The sequence below is a fragment of the Myiozetetes cayanensis genome, unplaced genomic scaffold, assembly GCF_022539395.1.
Source record: "Myiozetetes cayanensis isolate MyiCay16 unplaced genomic scaffold, myiCay2020 scf4, whole genome shotgun sequence".
Lineage (NCBI taxonomy): Eukaryota > Metazoa > Chordata > Aves > Passeriformes > Tyrannidae > Myiozetetes > Myiozetetes cayanensis.
This window is the reverse complement of record NW_026087631.1, coordinates 64913307-64928906: the sequence shown is the minus strand read 5'-3', so window position 1 is coordinate 64928906 and position 15600 is coordinate 64913307. Positions and strand designations below refer to the sequence as shown.

Genomic DNA, 15600 nt, shown 5'->3' with positions numbered 1-15600 from the left:
TAGGAAGAACAGAATGGTATGAAACCATTCCCTGGTTTGTCTTCCTCATTCTGCAACAGCGGTGCCACCAGCTGGCAAGAGCTGAGGCCCCAAGTCAAAGAGATCAAAACCAAAATACACCCAAGAAGGGAAGTGATGACAGGCAAGCAAACCTGCAGCAGCTGGGCTGGGAAGGGGAGGCAGACAGCAGATTGAGTGTTGAAAGGGTAATGTCCTCTGCCACATGTTTGTGGTGCTCAGTGAAAGCAGTTGGTAAGTTTTGTCCTGCTCCAGGCTCCAGGCCAGGGAGTGCAATGGATCGCATCCTGGTAACACAGGCAGGAATGATGATGGCCACACACGCACATGTCAAGTATGGCCAGTGAGAAAGCACACCTGGACTGTGTGGTATAAGGAGTGAAGACCATGGCCATGAAATAGCTAAATATCCCTTCCAAAAAACAAGAGGTGAGCTGCCTCACAGAAGGGAGCAAACTGCTTCCTCTGCACTGCAAATGGGAAAGCAAGGGGGCCTGCAAGGCAGGTGAGGGGACAAAATAGATGAATGCTAAAAGTTGCTGGGGGAGAATTTAGACTCTTGCTGAGATTTAAGCTGGACACACGTGTAAGAGGAGCTCAATGAGTATCAACTGCCTTGGTACTTTGTGAGGTCATTTTTGGTCCTGACAGGCCCCTCATCATCTGAATGCTGTACTCAATGGAACATCTGAGGCAGGTGGGGAGTTAGTACCCCTGGTTGCCAGGGCCCTCTCTAACTCTCTGTCTCCAGGGCCAGTGGATTTGTTTTTTCTTTGCATCTCTCAGTTCTCAAATAGTTTTGTTATAAGGCTCAGTAGAATGACAGTATAGTGTTCTTATGCCTCCTCTTCCATCCACAAGCATCAGTAATGCCTGCTGCTGGGAGCAGAGATGGTGTAGTTGGGAACATGATCTTCCACAGCTTGCTTACAAAGCTGCAGTTTGTCCACAACCATGGAAACCAGCCACTCAGAATGAGGCCAAGGGTGAAGATGGGGATGTAAAAGCTGATTTTAGGCACAGGATTTCAACTTCCAGCATTAAACTTAGATCTCTTAAGGACATTCCTCTCAAAACATAACTTGCTCACTTACAGCAGTGAAATAAGACAGCTGTACAAAGGCCTCACTCTCCTGTACAGTGAAAGTATGTGGAAGTGCTACAGATGCAGTTTTGGGATGCAAGGTCTTCCTGGAACACTTACCTGACTCTCCAGCTACAGGTTATCTGTGATGTCCAATGCTCCTAAGAGGTATTTCCTTGTCAGAAAAATAAAGAGGTTGGAAGAAAACTCTTGCCTCAAAACAAATGAGGTACCAGATGAAGAGAACAGGAAGGAGATGCTTTGAAGTGTAACAGTCCCAACTTTGCTACTAGATAGATTTCCTGTGGAAGTAAGGAGGGTTACTGCAGCTGTACAGAGAACAAGGACTGATGTTTAAGTCATGAACAAAAACAAGAATAAGCTGAGAATCTGTACTCAGGATATCAATCCACTCACTGGTGAAGGAAAAACAACAGTTCACTGTGTTTCCTTTGAATCAGTCATGTCCACACAGAGGCTGGACTGTTAAAGTAAGAAACCCAAGCCCACTTGCTCTCAAACTGCCCTGGATTTACTTGTCATGGGATGATTACCAAATAAAGGAAACCATCAGCCAAGCCAACACACTATACAAATACATTTTATTTAGAGATACCCATAGTAAGATGCACAAATACTTTCTGTTCACCAATTTTCAGATCACGCAACTTCAAGAAGTGGAAAAAACCAAACTGCAGTGAATTACAATTATCTATATAACAGGGCAGTAGTAAAAGATCCATTGGTCAGACTACAGCGTGGTTAACAATACTCAGATGAGAAGGTACAGATCTAGGTATTTAAAAAGTGCATGGGGCATTGCCACATACACAAACATGCTTTTTCAAAGAGCAACATCTTTCTGGCATGTGAACACAGTAACCCGGTTATGCAAGAGGGAAAATTAGGCTCATAATTTGATCTGGAAACTTATCTATTAGCAGTTTTCCTCCAAACAGCAAATTAAGAATTATTTGTGACTGACACATGGAAAAAAAAAAATCACTGTTATATTGTCCATGTAGTCAAGCAACACACAGATAACCTAAAATTATCAGTTCCAGTCTACACCTTCACAGCTTTTCCACAGTCCTCTTCAGAAGGAATACTTAATTGCATGTAACAAGCTGGTAGAAGAGCTGTAATCTGAGATCCAAGCTCTTGCACCCAGGACAAGTTCTTGCAGAAGAGAAATATCAGTCTTCAAATTTAAAAAAAACCCCCATGTTCCACCTGCAAGCTCATTAATTGGGTCAGGTATTGCTTGATTTACTTTTAGATTCCCATCTAAATGGAGGGAAAGGCAGGAAGCGGTGCTGGTCTGAGAGAATAGCTGCACTGGTTTAAAGTTGTATTAAAACACATGGAACCTGGACTCTTCTCTTCAGTGTCTCTCTCAAACCACGGAAGTTCATCAGGTTACACTGCTCAACACAAGGCCTGTTTTGCTTTCAAATAGGGATAGTGCTGAATAGTGCTTGGGAAAGACCAGCAAGGACTGTTGTATGGAGGATTACACATAAGAGCAAGAAACACATTAAATCAGTCTTCAGTTAAACTGCTGTCACTGCAGACAGTGAGAGACTGACTTTGCATTATAGTTGAGAGGCACATTTTGCATTGATGAACAAAAAACCCCGGTTTACATTGCAACTTTCTGTGGATTAAAACACCACCTAACCTCCTGTTAAAGGAACTTTTATAAAAGAAACAAAAAAAATCCATCACTATTCTTACACTTAAAATTCTTAAACTGCTCCCTCACCTATTCTACCCAGAGATACCTTTCTACTTATGTGTATGCAGCTGCTTTTCCTCCTTAAAACTTGTCTAAGAGATCTTTGTTTCTGTGCATTTTGGGAGTAGAAAAATAATTATGATGCCTCACAGGTTGAAGAAGTCAGAATGGTTTTGTACATTTGCAGTGAACCCCAGAATAAAACCGAGAAAAGTAAAAGCCACCAAAGTGCAATGACCAGCAGTACAGGAATCAACTCCTTCCCAGAGCAGGAATGACCTTGGAGCAAACCCTTTCAGACTGAAAGGGGAATGGCAGTCCAGGAAGATATCTAGAGCTGAGTAAAATGAGTAGGGAGACTATGAGCAAGGTCCCCGTTCAGTGAGCCACTGCCTAAGCAAGTGTAGAAGTTTCAGACTGTAGTAGGGTTCTAACAGGTACCCCCAGGCTTTGCAGAACTGGTACCTGAACTAGTAAATCATGAGAGGACAAGGGAACTTGCTCAAGTCCCAGGCAAGATGTGAGTCTGGGATGAGAGGCCAAGACTGGAGACAGCATTTTGAACAAAAGGGACAGAGCCCATTCAAAGTCACTTATCCAGTCCTTTTCATAATGGCCCCATATCACACTGTGAAAGACGCCCAGAGCAACCAGCTGAAGCCGTAAATCCCAGCTGGCCTGTTATACCCTTGCAATGTCAACAACCAGCAGGGGGAGGACGATGCAGACAAGGCCCTTCCACTCCATCATCCCAGCATGAAGCACATGGAGGTGCCTGGTGGCAGCTATGAGGCACATTAGTCACAGTCAGTCATGAAAACAGAGACAAGTGCACTGGTAACCTTGAGCGTTGAGGGGAAGACTGAGTGACCACTGGGGGAACAGGTTCTTCCCCATGCAGCTTCACTCCTCACATCAAGAGGGATGAACATGAGTTTTGACAGCTCTGGGAGCAACTAATCTGCAGTGATGTAAGGCATAATGGAGCAAACCCTCAAGGCCTACCCTTCAAACACTCCATTGCCAGCTCACCTCTGAGCGTAGCCAGCCTGTGGCATTACCGCTGGCCAAAGTTCATTAGAATAACTTTTGAGCACAGGGTTATTATTTAGGTCATACCCTACTCTTTTATAATCCACCAACTATGCAAAAGACCAAAAAAAAAAAAAATCTGTGGAGAAAGCCTTTAAATAGGATCAAGTCAGCAATTCATCCTCCTGGCTTTGCCCTCACTGAAACCTTTAGTTCTTTGAGTAGCAGCCAAAAGTGCCAGTTCTCTGGCTAAACCACTATGGATCAGTTTGACAAACTCACTTGGGTGCAGATGCAGGGCACCTCCGTTTCCTGATCCACCAAACTACATGGATGCAAGAGAATTTCAGCTTCTGCAGCCTGTGCAGCGGTGGAGTCTCCACTTGCAAGGCAGGCAGCCAGCCACGCAAGTTTATGGCAAAAGCACAGAGTGATCCTTCCGTGTTGGGCTATAGGTTTTCTTTTTTTTATGGATTGATAATTTTCAGAGTAGGCAGACAGCTTTGAATTGACTGTTACAGGTGAACTAGGAAGAAATGGGAGAAGAGGAAGATGCTTAAAATAGAAAACAAAGTTAAATCCATCTGTTCTACTCTGAAAAGTTACTGTCATAAACATAGAATTTAAAGAAACTCTGAAGTTACCAAGCAGCAAAAAGAGAACTCCAGAGTAAGTCTGCACTGGGTTACAGAGAGAGCAGATGCAGTCAGCACAGGAAATACACATACCTTGGAGCTCCATGACCATGTATTAATGTCAATGCACCGATGACTAATCGTGCTGATTCTAAATACAAAGGTGTCCTCATGTATCAAGAGTGCAGTGCTGTAATTCAGTTAATTATGGATAGGCATGCCCGTGGAAGGCCACAGTGAGTGTGGACGTGTTCCTGTTTCCATGTTCTTATGAGACATAACATATCAATTGCACCATCTGCTTAAGAGATGGAAACTCAGTCCAAATTCCAGATGTTGGTTTGAGGCTTTTAACAAAGATATCCTTAGAAAACTAAGCCAAAAGTGTAATATCTTTCTATTAAAAAAAAAATTAAAAAAAAATTTCACTTTTCAGAGAGAAGAAACAATTTGCAGGGTAACAGAACACTAAGCCCGATGTGCAGACAGGTTGGTAGCACATGCCATCTGCAATTTCCCACTGTTCCATTTGCAAGCTGCATCATAACTTCTAATAGTTTTATCTTACAGTTAAAAAGGTGCACTGTAATATTTGAAGAGAGCTGTTACTATTTCACTTGACAGCTTCTGGGATAGTTTAGGATCCAGCATCATTTCTGACACAGCTCAATACAGAAACAAGCTGAGAAAGGCTCTGTTAGATGGATTGATTTGCAGGAGTTGTTAACAAACATCAGACCCTGCATTCAGACCAAAAGCCAGCAAGTATCAGCAAGTCTTGATTTCCATCGCCTCCCCCCCCTCAAGGCTTTGGATCTTATCACATGTATTTGGGGGAAAAAGAACCCCAAACATTAAAAACAGTTCACTGTAGGAAATCCTACCCTCGGGCATCAAGTTGTGATCAGTGCACATTTTATAACACCTTGTGTATTCTGTGCATGATATGCACCACGTGCAGTGGGGAAGATCCAGCATTAGTGTACACATGAGCACAACAAGCAAGCACTGACAGATGTCACTGGTAAGACTGATATGAGACCAACCAGTGCGTTGATTTGTGTCTACACATCCTAACACAAAGGGAACAAGTCACAAGTAACAGTACAAACCTGTTGCAATTTCAACACGCACATCTTAGAAAAAGACAATGCACGTACCCAGCCCTAGGACAGGGACAAGTCTGTGAGATAACCTCACAAAGATCAAGGTACCAGAAGAGGAAGGCACATTAACCTCTGGTTGGTCCATTTAGGTACTATTTGGATGAGTCATAGTGATTTATATACCCTGAGACTGTGGGAGGCCTTGGAAATGAAGAGAGACCAGGTGGATGGGCAAATAAAAAGTACAAGTTTAATGAGATAAAATTCAGCACCTGAATTTTCCCTTTTAGTAAGGGAATCTAGAAAAGCAGTTCCTAAGAAATCAATGTATTGACTTCTAGATTTTTGTCCTGAAGGCAAAAGAATCAACGTCTAGGACTAGAGACATTGCACTGCATTGCAAAAGTTTGTATACACCCTCTCAGTTTCAGTCCAACGACCACAATTTGTATACAATCAAGGGTTGGTGGTTTTTTTTGGGTACACAGTCAGGCAGCTCGGATTTTACCAACTCTCCCAACCCTGTGTGCACTTTCTTAGACCATACCGCTCCCAGCAGGATACTAATGGAAAAGGCTGTTATGAAATGGGAAGATTTCTTTCTGCAAGAGCGTTCTTTTAAGTAGCCAACCACCATATGGTTTTCCTAAACTAACCCAGCAACCACAAGCAAAAAGATATGTCCTACATTTAGCACTGAAACAAGAATGACAGGGAAATATATTTGATCTCTCTGGAGATGTTTCTGATTCAGCCCTTTCAGGTATCCCCTCTGTGTTTTTAAATTCCTCTGGCATCCCAGAAGCCATACCAAGCAGTTTGCCTTTCACTATTTCTCTGGTGCCCCCTCACCACACAAAGTGCTCACCTGAAGGGGCAAAGGAGAGCACGTGCAGGCAGAGATTCCTTCATACAAGATGTGGCTGTGCTCTCCTTTCCACTCTACCTTGTTCTGGGTGCCTGTGCTTCAGAGACTTTCAAACAAGTTACTGAGGCACTGCAACAGTCAGAAAGGCATTTTAAGTTGAGGTCACACCACAGGCTCAGACTGTGGGATGGCCAGTGGGGCACACAGGGATTTTCACTTGGCTTTAAGTAGAAAGCACGAGCCTGGCATGGACAGGAGTCCCAGGCTCAGCACAGGCTGGTCAGAGGATCAGCTCCCCCTGCACCACACACAGCTCTGCATGTGTTCCTTAGGAACAAGCTGTACCCCAGTCCAGTAATTCAGTCATAGCAGCAATTGAAAAAGAATTAAGAATATATCAGACACCTTGGAAAAGTGGGTTTACGGAAAATAAGGGTATCAGACCACCACAAACAGACCTCAGAGCTCCCACCTGGCTGCTGAAAGACAATGTTGCTTTTCCAAGGTGCAACTGACAGCCCACCTGCTCTTGGTTTCTTGCAAACAAAGCAAAGAGGTGACCTCTGTGAAGGGTCTAGGCAAGCCAGCTTTGTTTCCCACCTGCACCAGGTGAGGGACAGCAGTTCACAAGGTCTGGAAGTGCCTCTCAACTGAGGGGCAGAAATTAAGACACCAAAGCACCACTCAACATAGCTAGATCATAACTTTTAATCTGTTAACTCTGCAGCTGCAAGCTATATACAAAGCAAGCACTCTGGTGAAGGAAGAGGATGAAATTCTGGAGGAGAACGATCCCCAAGTATCTTAATCCTTGAGATATAAAAAGCTGCCAAAGACCTGAAATGGAGGCAGCAAATATAAACCTCACAATGTAGTTCAGGAGCTCCCTTCATGAAGAGAGTCACAGGAGTCACCCACAATATGATGTAACCTTTGTGGACTGACTAAATCCAGCAAGATCACTGGGTACTCTACCAATGATCTTAAAAATGGATCTATGAGGAAAGTTAACAACTGAGACTAGGAACAAACACCTACTAACTATTCTTTGGTAATTTACTCACCTTGAACTAACATCAGCAGCACTGATGAAGGAACTGAACAAATGGACTCACTTCTTTACTGCAATCCCAGTAAGCGCCAGAGGAGAGCACCAGCAGTTCTCCCGAGCAGACTTGACTGTACAAGGGAGAAAGCTGGAGGAATTACAGGAATAAGGTGTTTGGTGAAGAGGGAGAGCACCATCCTCATTGCTGTGCTCAAGCCAACATTGCAAAGGAGCCTCTGATTCCTCAGGAATGTCCCATCACATAACACCCAGCTGTTACTGAGGAGTTGCTACCCAGTGCTCACAAGCCAGGTATTACCAAACCCATAATTTAGTCACTGGTTTGATTACCTGTTATTACGAATACTGAAAATACAATACCCAAAGATACCCAAATTAACATGGTAGTCTACTGAAAAAAGCTGAGCAGCAGCACAGAAGATCCCATATGACTGAGAAGTCAATAGCAGCGGGTTTGAAGGCATGTTATGATTTAAGTTCTTTTCTTTCCTTCAGATGAGATAAACCAGAGTGTCTTCCCTCCAAGGAACAGACTGTCACTGTGTAATCCCATCAGTGAAAGAAGTACAAGGACAACTGCCCAGTTCCCAAGTCTGACCCAGCCTCCAACTTCTACCCAGTTTAGGCAAACTGAAGGTCTTGAGCACATCACCTTTCTCTGCCTCAATTTCTAACACTGATTGGAACAAAATTTGTGACCGACCACAAAATATTCTAAAACTCAACATCTGTATTGCTATAAGCATTTAAAACCACTGAAACATGCTAGAAATTAAGATTTTTCAGGCCCAATTTGCTTGTGTGCTACCAGCGTCACCTACTTTGTTTCCCTTTTTGGGGGGATATTCATACAGCAACAAAGATGGTTCCCTTCCCATGAGAAGTTACCTTGACAAGAAAGAGCCCTGAAAGCAGAAACATGTGAGACTAGAGGAATTTTACATCATTGTCCAGATCTCTCTGAGATCTTTCCAGGGCAGAAAAAAAAAGGAGGAAGAGGGCACTCAGAATACCAGGCTCAAGACCACATATCGAGGTACTTGTGGAGATCAGAGTCAGCAAGGAGGGACAATTTCCAGTGGTGCCTCCTCAGTAGCTTAGAGACTGCAGAAAAAGTGGCCTCCATGTTTGAAGGCTGAAGTTCTGTCCATTCAAATACCTTTTCTTCCCCCTCATCATGACCTGGAATATGCTTCAATCAACAGATCAATATCAGGGCTAGAATTTCCAAACCAGGAGCTGTCCTTTGGCACTGTAGACATGAAGTGCCTATCTATTTTCTGTTGTTGTTTTCTGGAGGACAGTCAAGTAGACTCAACTGTCTAGCTTCTTTAGAAAAACAAAACAAAACAAACTTCAAACCAAGCTCAATAAAAAAAGCAGAACATGTTCCCTATAACAGTGATCTTCAAACCAAGCTCAATAAAAAAAGCAGAACATGTTCCCTATAACAGAGTGATCTTACACAGTAGTTGCAGGAGTAATCCAAGAAATACAAATCCTGCCATACTTGACCAAGACTTGTTTTTCTTTGTATACTTTCACTTTTTTAAACCAAAAAATATCCAAAGGAGTAAGCTGCCACGAAAGAACAACACAGGCACCATTATGACACCTTTAAAATGAAACGATGAACAACTCCAAGGAAAATGTGCAACCCTAACTCTTGACTACCCCATGGTATATAATTTGCCCTCTTTGGAGAAAAGCCTGGCTAGCTGAACACACAGCACCGTGAACTGCTGCAGCTTAAGCAACCAGCCCACAAGGGAAGTACCACTATGAAACACTGGAAGATGATGTGTTTGTGAAGCACCTGTATCAGTGCTCAGTGTAAATTACACTTCTGGGACAGGTGCACATCTGGGAGAGAGCTCTTCTCTTGCCAGGCTTTCCAGCCGGACGGGAGGGAACTGCATTCTTTGCAGGATTTCCATGCAGGTCTCCTTGCCAACTGGAAATTAAGCCTGAGGCTCACTGCTTGGAATTACTGAAGAAGATACTGAGTATGAAGACAAGAGGGACTGCAAAGACAAAGTACAGGCTCTGGGCTGTCAGCAGGAACTCTGTGATCTCCACAGAGACAGGAGAGCAGAGCATGTCCCAACCTTGTCTTTCCCCTCAGCTTCAGCCAACTCCCTGTTTGTCACCAAAGCAGTGAGGTCCAGGCACACTTTGCTTCACCGGTGCCAGGGGAAAGGCATTCATCCCAGCAGAGGAGAGAGGCATCAATAACAAGCTGAGAGTCTGGTGCCTGCCAAAAGGAGGAGCACCTGGAGACCTGCACTTTAGCTGGGTATTGAGTAAGACCATCACTCTGGGATGCACACGCTTCACAGCTGAACCTGAAGGGCACTGGAGCTGTTCTCCCTTCCCAGTCCCACGTGAAGTTCACGGGAGCCTGGAAGCAGAAGGCAGCAGGGGATTCGGGGAAAGGCTGAGCCTCTCCTACAGTATATGCGGCACAACGTGGGCTGACATCGAGCTATCCTCCTACATGGAAAGCTTCACACTTGCATTAGTTAAGTCCAAGATGCACTCTTTAATCTTGTAGAAAAAAAATTAGTTTATTTATTTCATTGGCTTATTAGAGCAGATGGCCAACCGGAACAACAAAAACAGGAAAAATTTCCAGAACCTGGTATAAAAAAAGGTCCTGGGTTTTAGGCAGTTTAGGAAAAGCTCATGAGCTACCCCAACAGCATAGTCAGAAACCATGGCTCATCTGGAAAACAGATAAGATTTAGTTCATTTTGAATAAGCAGCCCCCATTTCCCCTCAGCACCTCTGCAGCTCTCAACGTAACCTCACCCTGCAACAGCCACGCTGCAGAACAGCCTTTGCAAACTCCAGCTGCGCAAAAGCTGATACCTGGGACAGGCAGTGAAGAAACAAAAGATCAGTTTTTGCTCCTGGCACTGTTGAAAACTACCATTCAAATACAAATGCACTTTTTAGAACTCCTGCACTTTGGACATGATGGGCAATACCCTGGGGGAATCTGTGCCTGGGCTCCAGTGAGTACAGCTTAAAATAACCATATCACTCTACGTAAAAACAGTGTCATTAGACTTGTACTTTTAAAAAATAAGATCAATCCAGGCCAGGGCCAGGCTCTGCAGATAAAGTAGTAGCTTATCTCTTATAAATACTTTTAATATTTTTTAATTACAAGTAGTCCTCACTCCAGGTAATGTAACTGACACGAAGTACCTGCACACACACAGCCCCAAGACTTTCACAGAAAGCCCAGGAGCAACCACTCTGTAAGAAAGGAATCCTACCTCACAGCAAAGTAGGGGAGGGGGCACATGGCCAAGACACCCTAAATGGGGGGGAAAGAGTCATTTGGAGTAATTACAATAAAAAAAGGACTTCAAAACCCCTTCATATAAAGGATCAAGGAGGTTAAAGCAAAAAATCGGTTCAAAAAGATGTACAAAACTGTTGGAGACCAACAGAAAACTCTGCCAAAAAATAACTTGCGCTTAAATCAGGGATCAATGGCATCACACAATTTTGTTGTTAAAAAAAGGAAAAGAAAAGTGGAAATCTGTGTAAAGATCAGCATTTATGAAGAGTTATCATTAGCTCCAGAGACCAGCGTAATTCCCATGAAGTCCTGATGGAAGGGGGCCTCCTGCCACAAAGAGTTTCGTTCCAGACGAGTCGTAGCAGTGGGTGTAAACAGCATTTGGGAAGTAATTTATATCAGAAAAATAATTCCTCCAGGTTTCATCATGGTTCTGTTAAAGGAAAGTTTAGATCATTATTGTTGCCAAACAAACTCCAAACCCTGTTTCACAAAAGCAGAAAGTATCTTCCAGAGCCCAAAATCAGGTATTTCCTCTGAATGTTCCTGAAGCTTCATATAGATCAACTAAAAGATATCAGAGTTGTCCTGAAGCTTTTTCTGAGGACATTTAGGCCAAGCATTGAAAGAGGGAGGTGAAGGGTAGGCACATCAAAATGATATAAAAGGTAATGGAGCTAAGTTAAGCAAAGCCATTAACTGCTTTATGATAACATATAGGAAACTGAACTCAAGTGCCTGCCACAGCATTACCTCAGGAAGCCACAGTTTCTAAAACTGCACACAATTAAATTTAATCTCTCTTGCTCTGAGTACCACATTAGATTAGCATGGCTTTAAAGGAAGACCATTTCTGTTTGAGGTTCTGAAAATTAGGAGTTAGATTACCTTTGAAAATATAAAAACATAAAATCTAGTTCACCTATGAATCAGTGCATAAGAACAGTAGTCAGTATGCCTCACACTCAGGCATTTAACCTTCAGTACCCCTTCCTAAAGCTTTTGTAGAAAGCAATTCTGCAGCACTTCTTGCTTTTCATTCTTAGTTATTGGTTACATGATCCCTGTTTGACTGGGGCACATTTCACACCACAGCTCCCGTTATCACAAGAAGAACAGGCTCAAGCCCTACGGTATTCCTGTGTAAAGGGTCTACTACAGTTACAACCTACTCACCAGCCAGCCTTTCCCAGTTGTCAACTTCAAAATTTCACCTCCTCCTAATTTTTGCTTTGATCCATAGCAGGCACGGGGGGGCTTTTCATCCAGGAACCTCTGGGCTCTGATATCGTAGAACAACAGGGAGCCTTGCCCCGTTCCCACGGTGATGATGTGCTCGTAGAAGCTCACCGACCGGATACCTGTCAAACAGAGAAGGGACAGACAGAGCAGTAAGGGAGAGGGATGCTTTGGCTCTGCAGGGCTGTTGTTTCATGTCTAACACTACCTTCTAGTGTTCTCCACAACTGCTACGGAGCAGAGCAGACAGATCCCACTGATACTGCTGAAACAGCAGCTTTGATGACACACACTAATGCCCTGCTCCTCGGAGGCCACTGGCCACACCGAGGGGACACAGTAAGAACCTTCACCTTCAACAGGCCGTAGCTCTGCCAGATAAGCCGTTTAGGGTCAAGAGCACCTTTGTTCTGTATGTAGGAATCTGCAATTTCCAAAGAATCCTCTCATCATTATTTATTGTGCAAAAAGGTTTGTTCTGTGCAAGGACTCTACTCCAAACAACTCTTCAGTGCAGATTAAACGCCATCAGATCTGCGCTTCTCCTTCCTGCACAGTGTAATGCCAGGTTAAAAACCCTAGGGCTTTTTAAGCCCCTTTGAAGTACCACTGAATTACAGCCTAAAGAAGCATCGAAACAGGAGGGGAAAAGAGTGAGTTCTGCCAGCTATATCCACGTGCCAAATGTCACTGTACCAAGTGGGGCTGAGCTTGTAACATCCTGGAATACATCAAGCAGCGCATGGGACAGATGACACCTGGGAGCTGCATATACATCCAGGGAGTTCCCCCCTCCCCTCTGTAGAGAATCCTAACTAAAAACACATCCTCATCCTTCTGCCTCCCCAGTCTGATGTTACATCCACAGGCACCAGCACCCATGACACACACTTAGAACAGGTATGGCCACACTGTCCTGCTCCAGGTATGAGGTGAAGTCTTGGCTGCAGGTTTAGTAAGTAAACTACTGTGCAAGTCACACCTGCTGAAGGAGATTTACCAGATTCATGTCAGAATCTCCACTTTAACTCAGAGAATTACAAATGCACCTGAGCAAGCTGCAGACTTCCTCCCCCCACCCCTAGCACATGAGCCTGGCTCTGGCAAACACACTTCAAGCCCTCCGCAATCAGCAGGAGCAGTCACTTAGACAAAAGGAGAAAGGCATAAGAGTGGACTTCCTCTTGTTTTTGCTTCAGAAGTGCTCTTGACAAGCAAACCAGAAGAACACTTACTTCACAGAAACAGGTGATGGAGTATGAAGGCAAATGGCATACCCTTTTCAATGAAATTTGTTAATAAAAAGCTGTAAAATGAAGAATACCTGTGGATATTTCTCTAACCAAAAAAATTTAAGTGATGTACCCACTGCTAATAGGATATTTAGAACAGGCTTTCAAAAACAGCTCTTCAAATTGGCTCCTAAGGGGCTGAAGTACCCCAGAATAACAATTCCTATCAGACTAAAAGCACAACCTGTGCCTAGAACCGATCACAGTAAGCTCTCCTGCATTCTCAGCACTCTACCACCTGTGGACCTGGGCTATTTAGGTCAGCAAATCCAGCCCCACTCTTAAGTGGCAGATCCCAGAAGGAAATGCAGATGCGGTGGCGTGTCCTACACAGGCAGCAGACACAGAGTCATAGAATCACAGAATCAGATGGGTTGGAAAGGACCTCTGAGATCATCAAGTCCAACCCTTGATACACTACCACCACAGTAACTAGACTATGGCACAAAGTGCCTCATCCAGTCTCTTCTTAAACACCTCCAGGGATGGTGAATCCACCACCTCCCTGGGCAGCCCGTTCCAATGCCTGATTACTCTCTCTGTAAAGAATTTCTTCCTAATATCCAACCTAAACCTCGCCTGGCAGAGCTTGTCTGATAGCTGCCTGGAAAAAGAGACCAACCCCCACCTGGCTACAACCTCCTTTCAGGAAGTTGTAGAGAGTCATGAGGTCTCCCCTGAGCCTTCTCTTCTCCAGGCTAAACAACCCCAGCTCCCTCAGCTGCATTAGCACTGCTGCCTGCAGGACATGAAGTCAAGAGCACAGGACACTGCTCTGCCACATGAGCAGAGAGCAGCTTGTGGATCAAGACCCACAGTCCAGGGCCTGCACTTCCCTGTACAGCTCTAAGAAAAGCAACACTTACAAGATGCACTAAAAAGCATTCACTGCCTCCTCATGTAAAACAGACAGGGTTCAACAGGGAAAATCAGCTCCAGTTCCAGTCTTGCTAAGCCACAACCTTTCTCTGACCTGCTTTTGTGTACAACAGTAATGAACTGAATGAACTTACCACAATCACCAGGTGCTCTTGGAAACTTAAAGCACATTCAGGTACTACTTCAAATCACTTGAAGTCAGATTTTATTCCACAAATCAATAAAAAGCCCGTTCTCCAGACGTGCTGCACCATTCCAAGCCCCAGGGAGATCGACAGAAAGTTGAAACCCTCAGTATCTTGGGAATGTCTGTTATTTATGTGCCTCCGCCACCAAACCGAATAAAAAGATCCAGCTACTATGCAGCACAGGAAACAGCACTTCCTCCAGACATGAACAAAAAGGTTTCCTCCAGACATGAACTAGAGATGCCCTAGAGATACTCCCTACACACAAATTATCCCCCCAGCAGGGATGGTTACATACTCAAGCCAGAATCTTTCAGCCACCACTGGCAGCAGGTCAGGACAAGGAGCGTTGCTGGTAAGATGTGTGAGGTGACCTTTCCTGACGTGACAGATACTTCTCCCGCATGTGAAAGAAACAGACCCTGACAGTGATCTAGACAACACTGTTCTGTAACTACGTATGTAAAATTTTCCTATATCCTTGCCCACATACATCTTCTTCTGGTAACTTGCCCGAGGAAGAGATGGATGCCCAGAGCCAAGCTATATAAGGACTGTAACTTATTAGTCTGGGATTAATATGGCACAGTGCCTTCTCATGCCCAATAATTAAGGGTATGGTATGAAGTTTATGGAACCAAGGACCCTGAAAGCCCTCAGGTGAAAGGTTCAATTGCACACAATGCCTTCACATGAGAAAAAGAAACAGCACTCAAATTACATTGAAAATCAGGAGTCTCACTCACAGTTTTAAAATTACAAAGCAAGGGTTCCCTCACAGCACAGACTCCCAATACGTTAGCAGAGAGCAGACAACATGCCTTCTTTTTTAATTCCCAGAGAAAAATGCAAGAACAGTATAAAGAGTGGCAAAAAGACTAGATTTGGTCCTAGATGAATTAAAATAGAATAAGACACAGTTAAAAATATGCTGAAGTAAAACGTGCACTTTTAAAAGTCCAGTAACATTCAAATGGGTTACAATTTAGTTGATAATAAAGGCACTGATATTGCCCTTCCTTAGATTTCAGAGCTGCTGTCACATCTAGTGTTGGTTGCTCGTGGAACACTGTCGTAAAAGCAAAACCTATATATATACACAGTATTAGTTATTTAGCCTGTCACAGGAAAAACCCTTC

At 43.9% G+C, this 15600-nt stretch overlaps 2 protein-coding genes across 2 annotated transcripts in view; one reads left to right on the top strand and one right to left on the bottom strand.

Moving 5' to 3' along the window:
• The window catches only part of TPGS2 (tubulin polyglutamylase complex subunit 2), a 698248-nt gene that overhangs the window by 421400 nt on the left and 261248 nt on the right, over window positions 1-15600 (top strand). The gene's annotated exons all lie outside the window — the stretch shown is intronic.
• DCAF12 (DDB1 and CUL4 associated factor 12) overlaps window positions 1688-15600 on the bottom strand; it is a 31525-nt gene continuing 17612 nt past the window's right edge. Inside the window, exons 8-9 of the mRNA XM_050328816.1 lie at window positions 12040-12224; window positions 1688-11296 (exon numbers count right to left, since the gene is read on the bottom strand). Coding sequence (XP_050184773.1) covers window positions 11138-11296; window positions 12040-12224 — 344 coding nt within the window. The 3' untranslated portion in view covers window positions 1688-11137. The remainder of the gene's footprint in view (window positions 11297-12039; window positions 12225-15600) is intronic.